The sequence below is a fragment of the Geotrypetes seraphini genome, chromosome 9 (genome assembly GCF_902459505.1).
Source record: "Geotrypetes seraphini chromosome 9, aGeoSer1.1, whole genome shotgun sequence".
NCBI classification, from domain to species: Eukaryota; Metazoa; Chordata; class Amphibia; order Gymnophiona; family Dermophiidae; genus Geotrypetes; species Geotrypetes seraphini.
In genome coordinates, this window is record NC_047092.1 from 122769896 (window position 1) to 122781467 (window position 11572).

Genomic DNA, 11572 nt, shown 5'->3' on the forward strand with positions numbered 1-11572 from the left:
CACATGGCATGAACCCCTGCCTAAAAGGAAGCTCCTATGGCTCATTGGTTAAAGGTACTTAAGAACATAAGAATTGCCCATGCTGGGTCAGACCAGTGGTCCATCGTGCCCAGCAGTCCGCTCACGCGGCAGCCCTTAGGTCAAAGACCAGTGCCCTATTTGAGTCTATCCATACCTTCGTACGCTCTTGTTCAGCAGGAAATTGTCTAACCTTGTCTTGAATCCCTGGAGGGTGCTTTCCCCTATAACAGCCTCTGGAAGAGCGTTCCAAATTTCTACCACTCTCTGGGTGAAGAAGAACTTCCTTACGTTTGTACGGAATCCATCCCCTTTTAACTTTAGAGAGTGTCCTCTAGTTCTCTCCACATTGGAGAGAGTGAACAATCTCTCTTTCTCTACTAAGTCTATTCCCTTCATTATCTTGCATGTTTCGATCATGTCCCCTCTCAGTCTTCTCTTTAAAAGGGAGAAGAGACCCAGTTTCTCTAGTCTCTCACTGTACGGCAACTCCTCTAGTCCCTTAACCATTTTTGTCACTCTTCTCTGGACCCTTTCGAGTAGTACCGTGTCCTTCTTCATGTATGGCGGTCTGATCAGCCGGTAGGACTCCACGAAACTGCATGGGAATTCCTGTGCCATGATAAGCTCAGCCGGTTGTGGAATCTACTTTTACAATTGAAATGTAGGCCAGCATTTTGCAGGCCTACATTTTAGGCATCTGTCGTGGCTCTAGCGAGACACATAGGGACACTTAAACTTGCCTAGGGCCACTTCCAGGCGAAACCACGCCAAGCCTTGGGCATGCTTAAGTGTCCCTACACATTTCTTTAGACTCGTGACAGATGCCTACAATATTCTAAAAACGTGCATCCCAATTGGCTGCCAGATAGTGGTAGGTCACCTATCGCCGCCTAAAATCAGGTCGCACGGTTAGAGAATCGGGCCCAATCTGTCTACTTTTCCATGTCTTCCCCTTCTCCCTCTCTCTGCCTTACCCCTTTCCTCTCCATCTATCTTGCCACATAGGTCTGGCATCTTCTTCCCCTTTCCCTCCCTCCTCGGTTAGGATCCTACACTTTTTGTTTCCAGTACTGCGCTCCTGCATTCTTCGGGTAGGGGCAGTGTGAATGAAGTAAACATGCTGCCTTTGTCGGCCCTTGAAGTTTTCCCTCTGTTACATCTTCCTGTCTCCATGGTAGTAAGCTGTAGCAAAGGGAAAGTTTCCTGGGCTCTCAAAGGCAATGTGCTTACTTCATTGACACTTCCCGCAGCCTAAAAAGTGCAGGACTGCAGCACTGTAAAAACACGTGCCAGATACCAATGAGGGAATGATAATCTTTATAGGCTACACGGGCCACAACAGAGGTCTCCGAGGGCCACCATTGGCCCGTGGGCCTTGCATCATGTTATAGATTATCAGCAGCACTTCCAAATAACTTAAATATAGCCTCAATTTTATTTGAAAAATATAGTGTTAATGTGTTAGATGTAGTGGAATCTACATTTGAAGAATTCACAGAAGAGCAGTCATTTTTGTCAGAATTTTAAAGAGTTTCCTAAATCTGATTTGTCCTCCCCCATCAAATCAGAAAAATATATGTGTTTGTGATATTTAATTTGACAGTTGTAGTGTGAAAATAATTTCCTCTAGTTATCTCTAATCAATAGATCCCCTGACCTCCTCCAAGCCCTTTTCTAATTTGCGACATTCTCTTTTCAAACTCCTCAGTTCTGCAGAAAACCATGGCCTTTTATCACTTCTAGGCACTTTTTTCTCAACTAGTGGAACCATAGAGTCTAGTGTGGTGTCCATGGATTTCATCCACTCTATACAATTTAGGTCAAGATTGGAATTGTCTGTAGAGAAGATCCCATCCTTTTCCAAAACAACTGAACATTGATCTTCCCTTGAGTCCTAATTGACTTTTCTTTAGGACTTGAGTTTATGTGAAATGATCTACAATTTTGAGTAAATCAGCATAAATAATGGTCTGATCAAACTAATCTTTAATAGCAATCAAAAAATGAGTACAGACAGAACTAAAATTGATCAAAACTCCCATAGATGATATAACTAGAAAGGTCAAATACAAAACAATCTTTTGTCTATATTAAATCGGTAGTGGTCTGTAAAAAGTCCAGCACATTAATTAGTAGCATGAATATCTTCCAGATAGCTTGTATAAAAACAGGTAGAATAAAATCTCTTACCTAGAGATACATGCTTTAGAGCAGTGTTCTTCAACCTTTTGATACCTATGGACCAGCGGAAATAAAATAATTATTTTGTGGACTGGCAGTTAAAGAACACTAGGCTAAGTCATGCCATCTCCACCCAATCTCCGCCCCAGACCCCAGAACTAATTGTAACACCATTTTTTCCATCCATTTTTCATATATACACACATACAATATAATCGTATTAACAACACATAATGGTTAACCACAAAATTAAAATACACAAAGCACACTGTATGCTTTTCAACATTCATTCTTACCAGAAAATAGATAACCCCATGCAAATGCAGGACCAAAAACTAAAAGTACTAATACTTACAAACAAACCCTAAGATGCAAGACTTTGCAAGCAGTACAACCCCAGAGGAAAAGAAACAAATGCCTTTCTTCCTGAGTAGACAGCAGATGTAAATCAATCATTAAATAAAAAAATAAAAGCATTCCTACCGTTGTTGTCTCTCTCCCTTCATGCCTCCCTCTGGCCTGCCCCTCGGTGTTATCTTCGGGCCGGTCCATGGTGCAATCAACGCAGCTCCTCACGCCAATCCTGCACCTCATCGTGAAGCCTTCCCTCTGATGTTGCGACATCAGAGAGAAGGCTTCCTATTCAAGCGCAGGACGTGCGTAGGAGCCTTTTCCCACAGCTTTGTGCACTGCAGCACTCAGGAAGCTGCCCTTAAGACGCCGCATTGATCGCACCATGGATCGGTGGCTGAAGAACACTGTCTTCTGCCCGATGGACATGCTGGCCCTGTGGACCGGCAGAAAATTTCTGCGGACTGGCACCAGTCCATGGACCAGCGGTTGAAGAACACTGCTTTAGAGAACAGATCAGTATCAGTCTGAAAAAGTCCATTATGTCAAATGACAGCATAATCATTTGCCAAACCATCTTCCAAAAAAACAGGCTGAATGAAATAACAAATATTCAGTCCTGCTGCAGTGCTCCACAAGGATCTCCAGCAAATTCACCAACCTTCTTAGGCAAGAGGTTAATATGGTTGGTAGGGGGTCAGAGGTTCATTCTAAAAGAGGTTTAAATTATCAATTTTGATTTCAAAAACACATGACCAGGACTGCAAACAACCTCTAATTGATAAAATGATTAGAAAAAGAGTAAAAACCTCAAAAATGTCCCGTTTTTATTCCCAGTGGACCATTTGCAAGACCAACCTACAAATAAAAGGTCAGTATCAATAGCTTACAGCAGGGCTGCCCAAGTCCAGTCCCGAGATCTACTGGCAGGCCAGGTTTTCAGGATATCCACATTGAATATGCACGAGAGAGATTTGCCTGCACTGCCTTCTCGAGGACCGGACTTGGGCAGCCCTGGCTTACAGTGTGCCCTCTCAAAATCATTGATAAAAACATTTAAAAATTGCCAGAAAACGATACAACAATGCATAGGCAGCGGAACACTTTTGTTTTTTTGGGGGGCCCGCAAGCTCCGCTCCAGACCCCGCCTAATCCCCGCTCCAGACCCCACCCCATAATAGTACTAATTATAATACCATTTTTTCCATTCATTTTTCATATATACACACAATATAATGTTATTAACAATACATAATGGTTAACCACAAAATTAAACTACGCAAAGCACACTGTATGTTTCTCAACATTCATTCCTACCAGAACACCTGGCCTTGGTCACACATGCAGAACACAGATAACCCCTATACAAATACAGGACCACAAACTAAAAGTACTAATATATATAAATAATAATAATAATAATAACTTTATTCTTATATACCGCCAACAATCTTGCGACTTCTAGGCGGTTTACAATAAAGAGAAGTGGTTTACAATAAAGAGAAACTGTAAATACAATAAAGAGAAACTGTACATACAGCGAATTAAAGGGTATAGCATTGTACATCAGGTAATTCCAACATTAATAATATTAACAACAGTTTGTGTGCTGCAAGACCAGGAAGTGCCATGCTGCTAACACAAAAATTAGAAATATTCCATAAATTGAATGGTGTGTTCATGGTTAGTGATTAGGGTTGGGGTTTACAATTTACAGGGTCGGGTATGTGGTGGTATTATGAGGGGGGCTGGTGTTCTGGTTCGTTACCTAGGTATTTCAAGAACAGGTAGGTTTTTAGGTGTTTCCTGAATTCGCCATAGTTGTTTGTGTGAGCAATTAGTTTTTCTAAGTCTTTACCCCATGTGGCTGCCTGGTACGATAGCAGTTGTTGACGGTATCTCTTATATTTACACCCTCTAGCCGGAGGGGAGACAAATTTCAGGTGTGTTTTTCTTTTATGTCTGTTGGTTGGGAATGAGAAGAGGTCTGTAATATATTTAGGGGCTAGACCGTTTAATACCTTGAAGCAGAGACATCCTAGCTTGAACTTCGTGCGTGCCTTCATCGGCAGCCAGTGTAGGAGTCTGTAGGAAGGGGTTATATGGTCGGACTTCTTCAACCCGAGAATCATCCTGACTGCTGCGTTTTGTATCAGTTGTAGTCTTTGCATTTGCTTCTGGGGGATTGTCAGATGGGTGATGTTGCAATAATCTAGGTGGCTTAGTATTAGGGATTGTACTAGAATTCTGAAGGCTGAAGTGTGGAAGTACGCCTTAATGGACCTAAGTTTCCAGAGAGTGAAAAACCCTCTTTTGATTAGGGAGTCTATATGGTCTTTCATGGTTAGTTCTTGGTCTAGTATTACTCCTAGAATCTTCATCGTTGGTTGAATAGGGTAGTTAAGATTGTTAATGTGTAGTGATTTAGTCGTGTTATGTACGTGTGGCGAGGCTATAAAGAATTTAGTTTTCTCTGCATTGAGCTTTAGTTTGAAATCTGTGGTCCATTGTTCCATCATGTTTAGCGCTTCAGTTGCTGTGGGGGTGACTTCGGAGGGCGAGGTGGTAAACGGGATAATGATTGTGAAGTCGTCTGCATAACTAAATACTTTTACGCCTCGCTGTGTCAGCTGCGTACCCAGTGAAGCTATGTAGACGTTGAAGAGGAGTGGGGATAGTGGGGACCCCTGTGGTACGCCTGATGGGTTTCTCCATATTTTGGAGAGGTTACAATTGAAGCGCACTTGATAGGTGCGGGTCGTAAGGAATCCTCGAAACCAGTCCAGCACCTCGCCTCCGATGCCGATTGCGTCTAAGCATTGTAGTAATTTTTTGTGATCCACCAAGTCGAATAAAACCCTAAGATGCAAGACTCTGCATACAATACAACCCCCAGAGAAATAGAAACAAATACATTTCTTCCTGAACAATGCAAAATAGACAGCAGATGTAAATTCTCAAAACTAACACAATTCAATCACTAAATTGAAAATAAAATAATTTCCTCTACCTTTGTTGTCTGGTGATTTTGTTTTTCAAACCATCTTTTCCCAGTCTCTGGCTGTACTTCCTTCTGTCTGTGCTCTTAACTGTGTTAACTTAACTGTGGGCCCTTATCGATTTGCTATTTTTCTCTTCTTCACTTTCTGCCTTACATCCATCTTTTCCTTTAGAAAAATCAGGGATAATAAATATAAAAATGGAAGTCAGAAAGATGTTTGTGTACAACAAGATGAACTGACTTCTGTTGAAAACTGTCTGGGGAGAGTGATCAATTGTGTATATAAAGTGCTCAGAGATATGGAACTCCAAAGGGAAGGATGAAAATCCACCCTGCAAAAGGAGTTCACCTTCCAATCATTGCAACTTCTTATATCGTTGATCACTCTCAGAGACTTGATGTTAGATTATTTTGGTCATATGGTTTGTAGTCATTCAAAAATACTGAGAAAAATATCTTCTCTTCATGTGCAACAATCACTGAGTTAGTTAGATGTAATACACTATTCACTTAGTTTTTGAATGTGCTTTGAGGGATCCCAATGTGGCCCTGTTTCGAACTCTGCCTCTGGAGACCCAATTTTAAATGGTGAAAGTTCTTAGTGCAGTGAATTGTAGAAACTCTATTAACTTTGTGATATGCAGTCGCGTCTAAAAATAGAAAAAATGTTTCATATTAAGTATGAACTAAAGACCTTCATGTTCACACTATAAATGCCATGTTATACTTATACATAAGGCCAAAAATGAGAAGGCAAATGCATAATAACGATACATACCGCTGCTGGATATCGAAGCAAGATCTGAAGATTCCAACTGACAGAAGAACGCTGTCTACTAATGCAGTTTTTAAAAGACATGGGAGGAGACTCCACATACACGTCATAACGTGATGACTTGGGGTGTAAAACGTGAAGCTGGGAGAAACATAGCCAACATATATTGCCAAGCGAAAGCTATAATGTAAATGATATTGTAAAAAAAGTGTGTAGGAGAAAAAATGATGAGTAGATCAGAGGAACGCCAACCAGGGCTGGATTAATCACTAGGCCAAGTAGGTATGTGCCTAGGGCCCGAAACTGAGGGGGGCCCACTGAAGGAGGATGACTCACCTTGCTACTTTTCTACGGCAACGGCCCCCCCCAAGCAGTAATGGCAACGGGCCCCCCCACGCAGTAACGGCAACGGACCGCCCACCCACAGCAATGGCAATGTGGCCGGATGTGTTACTGGAAGGTCCTGCGATGACTGCTTCTGCCGGTCCAGCCCCCTCCGATGTCACTTACTTGCTCTGGAAGAAGTGACGTCGGAGGGGGCTGGACCGGCAGAAGCAGTCATCGCGGGACTTTCCTGTAACACATTCGGCCGCGTTGGTGTTGCTGCGGGCGGGCGGGGGCCCATTGCCATTAGTGCAGGGGGGGGTTTGCCGTTGTTGGGGAGGCGTTACTTTTGCTGCGGGGGAGAGGAGTTGCTGTGGGGGAGATAGAAAGGAGGATGGAAGGGTGGTGAAGGAAGAGAAAGGGGGCAGGATAGTATGGAAAGGTGGTGGAAGGAGATAAAGGGGCTGATGGAATTGGTGTGCAGGGGAAGAGGAGAGATATAAGGGGAAGGATACTGGATGGAATTGGGTTGAAGGGACAGGAAGGGGGCAGATGCTGATGGAAGTGGGAGGAAGGGAGAGAAGAGAGTGAAATGCCCGACCATGGGGATGTGGGAGAGGGAAGGAGAGGAGAGAGATGCCAGACCATTGGAGGAGGGAAGAGAAGAAGATGGATGCCACACCAATGAGGGGAAGGGGGAAGAAAAGATGGAAGGGAGAGGCAGATAATTTCTGGAAGAGACACAGAAGGACAGAAGATGAAAAGAAGAGAGTGACAAGAAGATGAGGAGAGCAGAAACCAGAGAATACAAAGGTAGAAAAAAATTTCTATTAATTTTTTTGCTTTAGGGGACATCGCTGTTTCTGTGGTGTTGCATTGTATGCAGAGTCCAGCTTCTTGGTGGTTTTATTTAACCTTTGTCTATGTATTTATATTTTATCCCCCCTTTTACAAAACTGTAGAGCATTTTTTAGCAATGGCCGTGGCTAAAAACCATACTACAGTTTTGTAAAAGGGGGAGAGGTTAGTTTGTGATTCCATACTAGGCAAAGGTGTTTTCTGTGTTCTGTTTGTATGAAAGACATGGGTTTTTTTTGTTAGCGTTGACCAGCCTTGTTTGGCAAAATGCATCAGGCACCTTGAATTAACCTGATTTGAATCTCCTTATTTTTCTGCCAATCTTCTTTTGTTTCATGTTGGATTCTTTGGTGGACTGCTTACCTTGTAGTTAACATACATGGAGTGAAACGTACTAGAGGAGTTACAGATTTGGTTGTTTATACATAGTAACATAGTAGATGATGGCAGATAAAGACCCGAATGGTCCATCCAGTCTGACCAACCTGATTCAATTTAAATTTTTTAAAATTTTTTCTTTTCAGCTATTTCTGGGCAAGAATCCAAAGCTCTACCCGGTACTGTGCTTGGGTTCCAACTGCTGAAATCTCCGTCAAAACCTACTACAGCCCATCTACACCCTCCCAGCCATTGAAGCCCTCTCCAGCCCATCCTCCCCCAAACTGCCATATACAGACCGTGCAAGTCTGCCCAGTACTGGCATTAGTTCAATATTTAATATTATTTTCTGATTCTAGATCCTCTGTGTTCATCCCATGCTTCTTTGAACATATGGGTTACATGCTTCTTTGAACATATGGGTTACAGTTGGTTGATGTAGGGTGAGGCAGTTGAGAGGCGTTGTAAACTTGGTTATTAGTATAGACATATTTTGGATAGTATTACTGCTTTACAAATATTTGAACACTTTTATATATGCATGGAAAGGGTTCAGAGTTAAAGTCCTGGGTAAGTAGGTGGGAAGGGAAAGAAGGGGGATTTGTTCAGAGATGTTTGGGGGTTGCATAGAAGAAAAACTGTGCACTGGTATGCTAGTCTTTGTTTGTTTTTAATAAAAAAAAGAAATACAAGTGGAAATAAAGAAGTAAATAAGAAAACAGATAAATGGGGCGGGGCAGGGCATGGGCGGGTAGGGGCAAGGCATGTGTGGGATCGGGTGGCCCAGCGTACTTGGGTGCCTAGGGGCCCTTAAAGAATTAATCCTGCCCTGACGCCAACCACTCAATTTCGTTATTGAGTCCATGCGGATGCAGTGTATTGAGTGTATAAATCCACTTCTGTTCTTTTTTCCATAGAATATGTGCTGTATTGCCTCCTTTAGTGGTTACAACTGTGTCTAAAACAGAATATTTCAGAGCGGTTAAATCGTGTTTCTGCTCAAGCCAGTGGGAGACCAGTGGGGCTTCCTGAATACTGGACCGAATTCTGCTGATGTGTTCCCCCATCCTAGTTTTTATGCTGCCCTATCAGGCTTTTCATCCATGGAATCGGGTTTTTCAACGAGTACTGCCCCAGCTCTCTTCCCTCCCAACCCCTGTCAGGCTCTGTCTTCACTCAATGAAAGCATTTCTTTTACCGCTGACCTGCAAAAAGCAGGAGCGCACTTTGGCGTGCCTGCTCAGAACTGAGCTTCTTGATTGGTTCCTGTGAATTCTCCTGAGTTTTGCAGCTCAGCGGCAGAAGAAATGCTTTTCCACAAGTGAAGACAAAGTCTGACAGGGATTGGGGGCTGGGGCAGTGCTCGTTGAAAAACCCAATGCCGTGGGTGAAGAGCCTGACAGAGAACGTTGGGGAGGGATTCCATTACCAGGTACTGGAACAGATTCTCCCCGTTGAGAATCCAGACCAGGACCTCCCTATTTCTAGACAACAGTGCAACAGGGAAGTCTTAAGCAACATCTAGCATATTGGAATCATAGCTATGTTGTGAATGAGGTATATGTAAATATCTGTAGCTGTTCCATGCCCAACCTGTATATCCTACAATTCTGTTATTAGCTGTGGTATATGTAGTACAGAATAGAACATATTCAATCCTGTGAACCTTCACATGTTTTGGGTTCTAGCCATCAAGATTTACTGTGTCCCAAAAATTCAGAAGATGAATGTGACCATATGTTTTCATGGTTATAAGCCCAAGACGGTAGAATCTGTTTCTACTACAATTGCATGAAGTATGAGATTTTTATGACTTTTTGCAAAAAAATTGAAGGCATTATTCAACAGGGTGTTTATTAATCATTCGTAAAATTCATATCATTTTCAATTTATATTGTATGTTTTTAAGTCATTTTTTAAAATATATTTAATGCAGAATATATTTTATACTGTCTGTATATTAAATATTATTGTAAGCCACTTAGAATTATTAGATAGGTGAGTTAAAGGTTTCATAAATGAAATGAAATACTTTTAAAGGTTAGTAGGATGAACATTGTCCTTACCCCTTCCTGTGCTCTAGCTCTGGCCATCAATGCTCTGGGTTGAAACCTTAAGACAACTTCTATAACTGGATAACTCCTATGACTGATTCATATTTAGGCAGTAGTTTGAGGACCCTAAATAGTTCTGAATTCCAAGATTCTCACAATGAACATTCCTGAATATATCCACGCATTTAACTAAAGTAGATTTGCATAGAATCACTTTTGTTTAGAACCCCCCCCCCAGTCTGCAGACCTAATTTAAGAACAATTCTGTAGAGAAAAGTCTTTCTTTTCATTAATAATCTCACCAGATATCTTTTACCTATTGTACAATCAGGTTCAAGCCCTGTCCTTTGGCAGCAAGTTTGAAGCAGAGCTCAAAGCAGAGCAAGATGAACGAAAAAGGCAGGAGGAGGAAAAGAGAAACCGCAGAGCAGCATTCAAGGAACTGAAATCAGCATTTGCACAATAACTCTTCACTCACTATGCCACAAAAGAAGTCACACAAATCATGTGATCATTCCTTGCCTATATATACATTGTGTTAATTCAATAAGTTATGTGGTATTCCTGAATCTTTTATTATTTGTTGCTCATCTACTGTGGCAAAATAGACTTGGTGCCTGCACACAGCTCATTTTATTCACAGCTACTCCTTGTCTATCCATCTCATCAAAAGAGCTATGGAAACTCTACAGAATGCAGTGGATTGCCAATTGAGATGACATTCTGCCATCATAAAGATGAACCTGGTTTTTCATCTATGGATTTTCTCATGGGAAGGGGTTTATTGGATCACATAACTTGATCTTAATAAACCTCAAGAGTGGAAAAACAAATTGAAAAATCTCTTTTGGTGGTTGTGACCATGTCTTGACCCATCACCACTAAGGCAACAAGAATAGTCTATTTGTGCATCTTTTCTGTTCCTCTCCCTCCAGGAAGATTTGTGGCCAACACTTGCCAGCTCCCTGATCTAGAGATTGCTTCTTTCTTCACCGCTTGTGCCTTAAACTGAAAGTGGAAAAACTAAACCGCTTAATTGTGTTTTTAGCAACGTCTTTAACAGCAGTGAGAAAATGCAAATACTAATACTGTATATAAATTTACACAGATTATAATATTTAATTCTTGTAAAAAATCACACTTTTGTAGTAAAGTATTTATAACAAATTGTTTTTATACTTAAGTTTTGATTTTATTTCTTTTCAATAAAGTTGATTCTATATCTCTTCCACTAATTTTGATTTTGGCTTGTATTTGTTTTATATATTTTCTATTGCAATCAATGTCAAAAATAGATACTTCTGAACTCATTTTTGATGGTAGAGATACCATTGGTTGCCATGTTTCTCATTTGTATCATGGGTGTGAGAAAAGAAGGAGATATATACATAAATACATCAAATCAGTCAGTGCAGGACTTTTTCTATAGGAAACTCTAATATAATCCTTTAAATTGGTGGTACTGCACCCAGTCCTTGAGGCACACCCAGCCAGTTGAAATTTTAGGATATCCACAATGAATATGCATGAGAGAGTTGTATACACTGTCTCCTTGGTATGCAGATCTATTTAATGCATATTCTTGTTAGATTTGAAAACCTGACTGCCTGGATGTGCTCCCAAAGACTT

General features: G+C 41.4%; 1 protein-coding gene across 1 annotated transcript in view; it reads left to right on the top strand.

Annotated features, from left to right (window-relative positions):
• The window catches only part of EFHD1 (EF-hand domain family member D1), a 106582-nt gene extending 95404 nt beyond the window's left edge, over positions 1–11178 (top strand). The window contains exon 4 of the mRNA XM_033959248.1: positions 10275–11178. Coding sequence (XP_033815139.1) covers positions 10275–10409 — 135 coding nt within the window. The 3' untranslated portion in view covers positions 10410–11178. The remainder of the gene's footprint in view (positions 1–10274) is intronic.
• Positions 11179–11572: the final 394 nt, after the last annotated feature.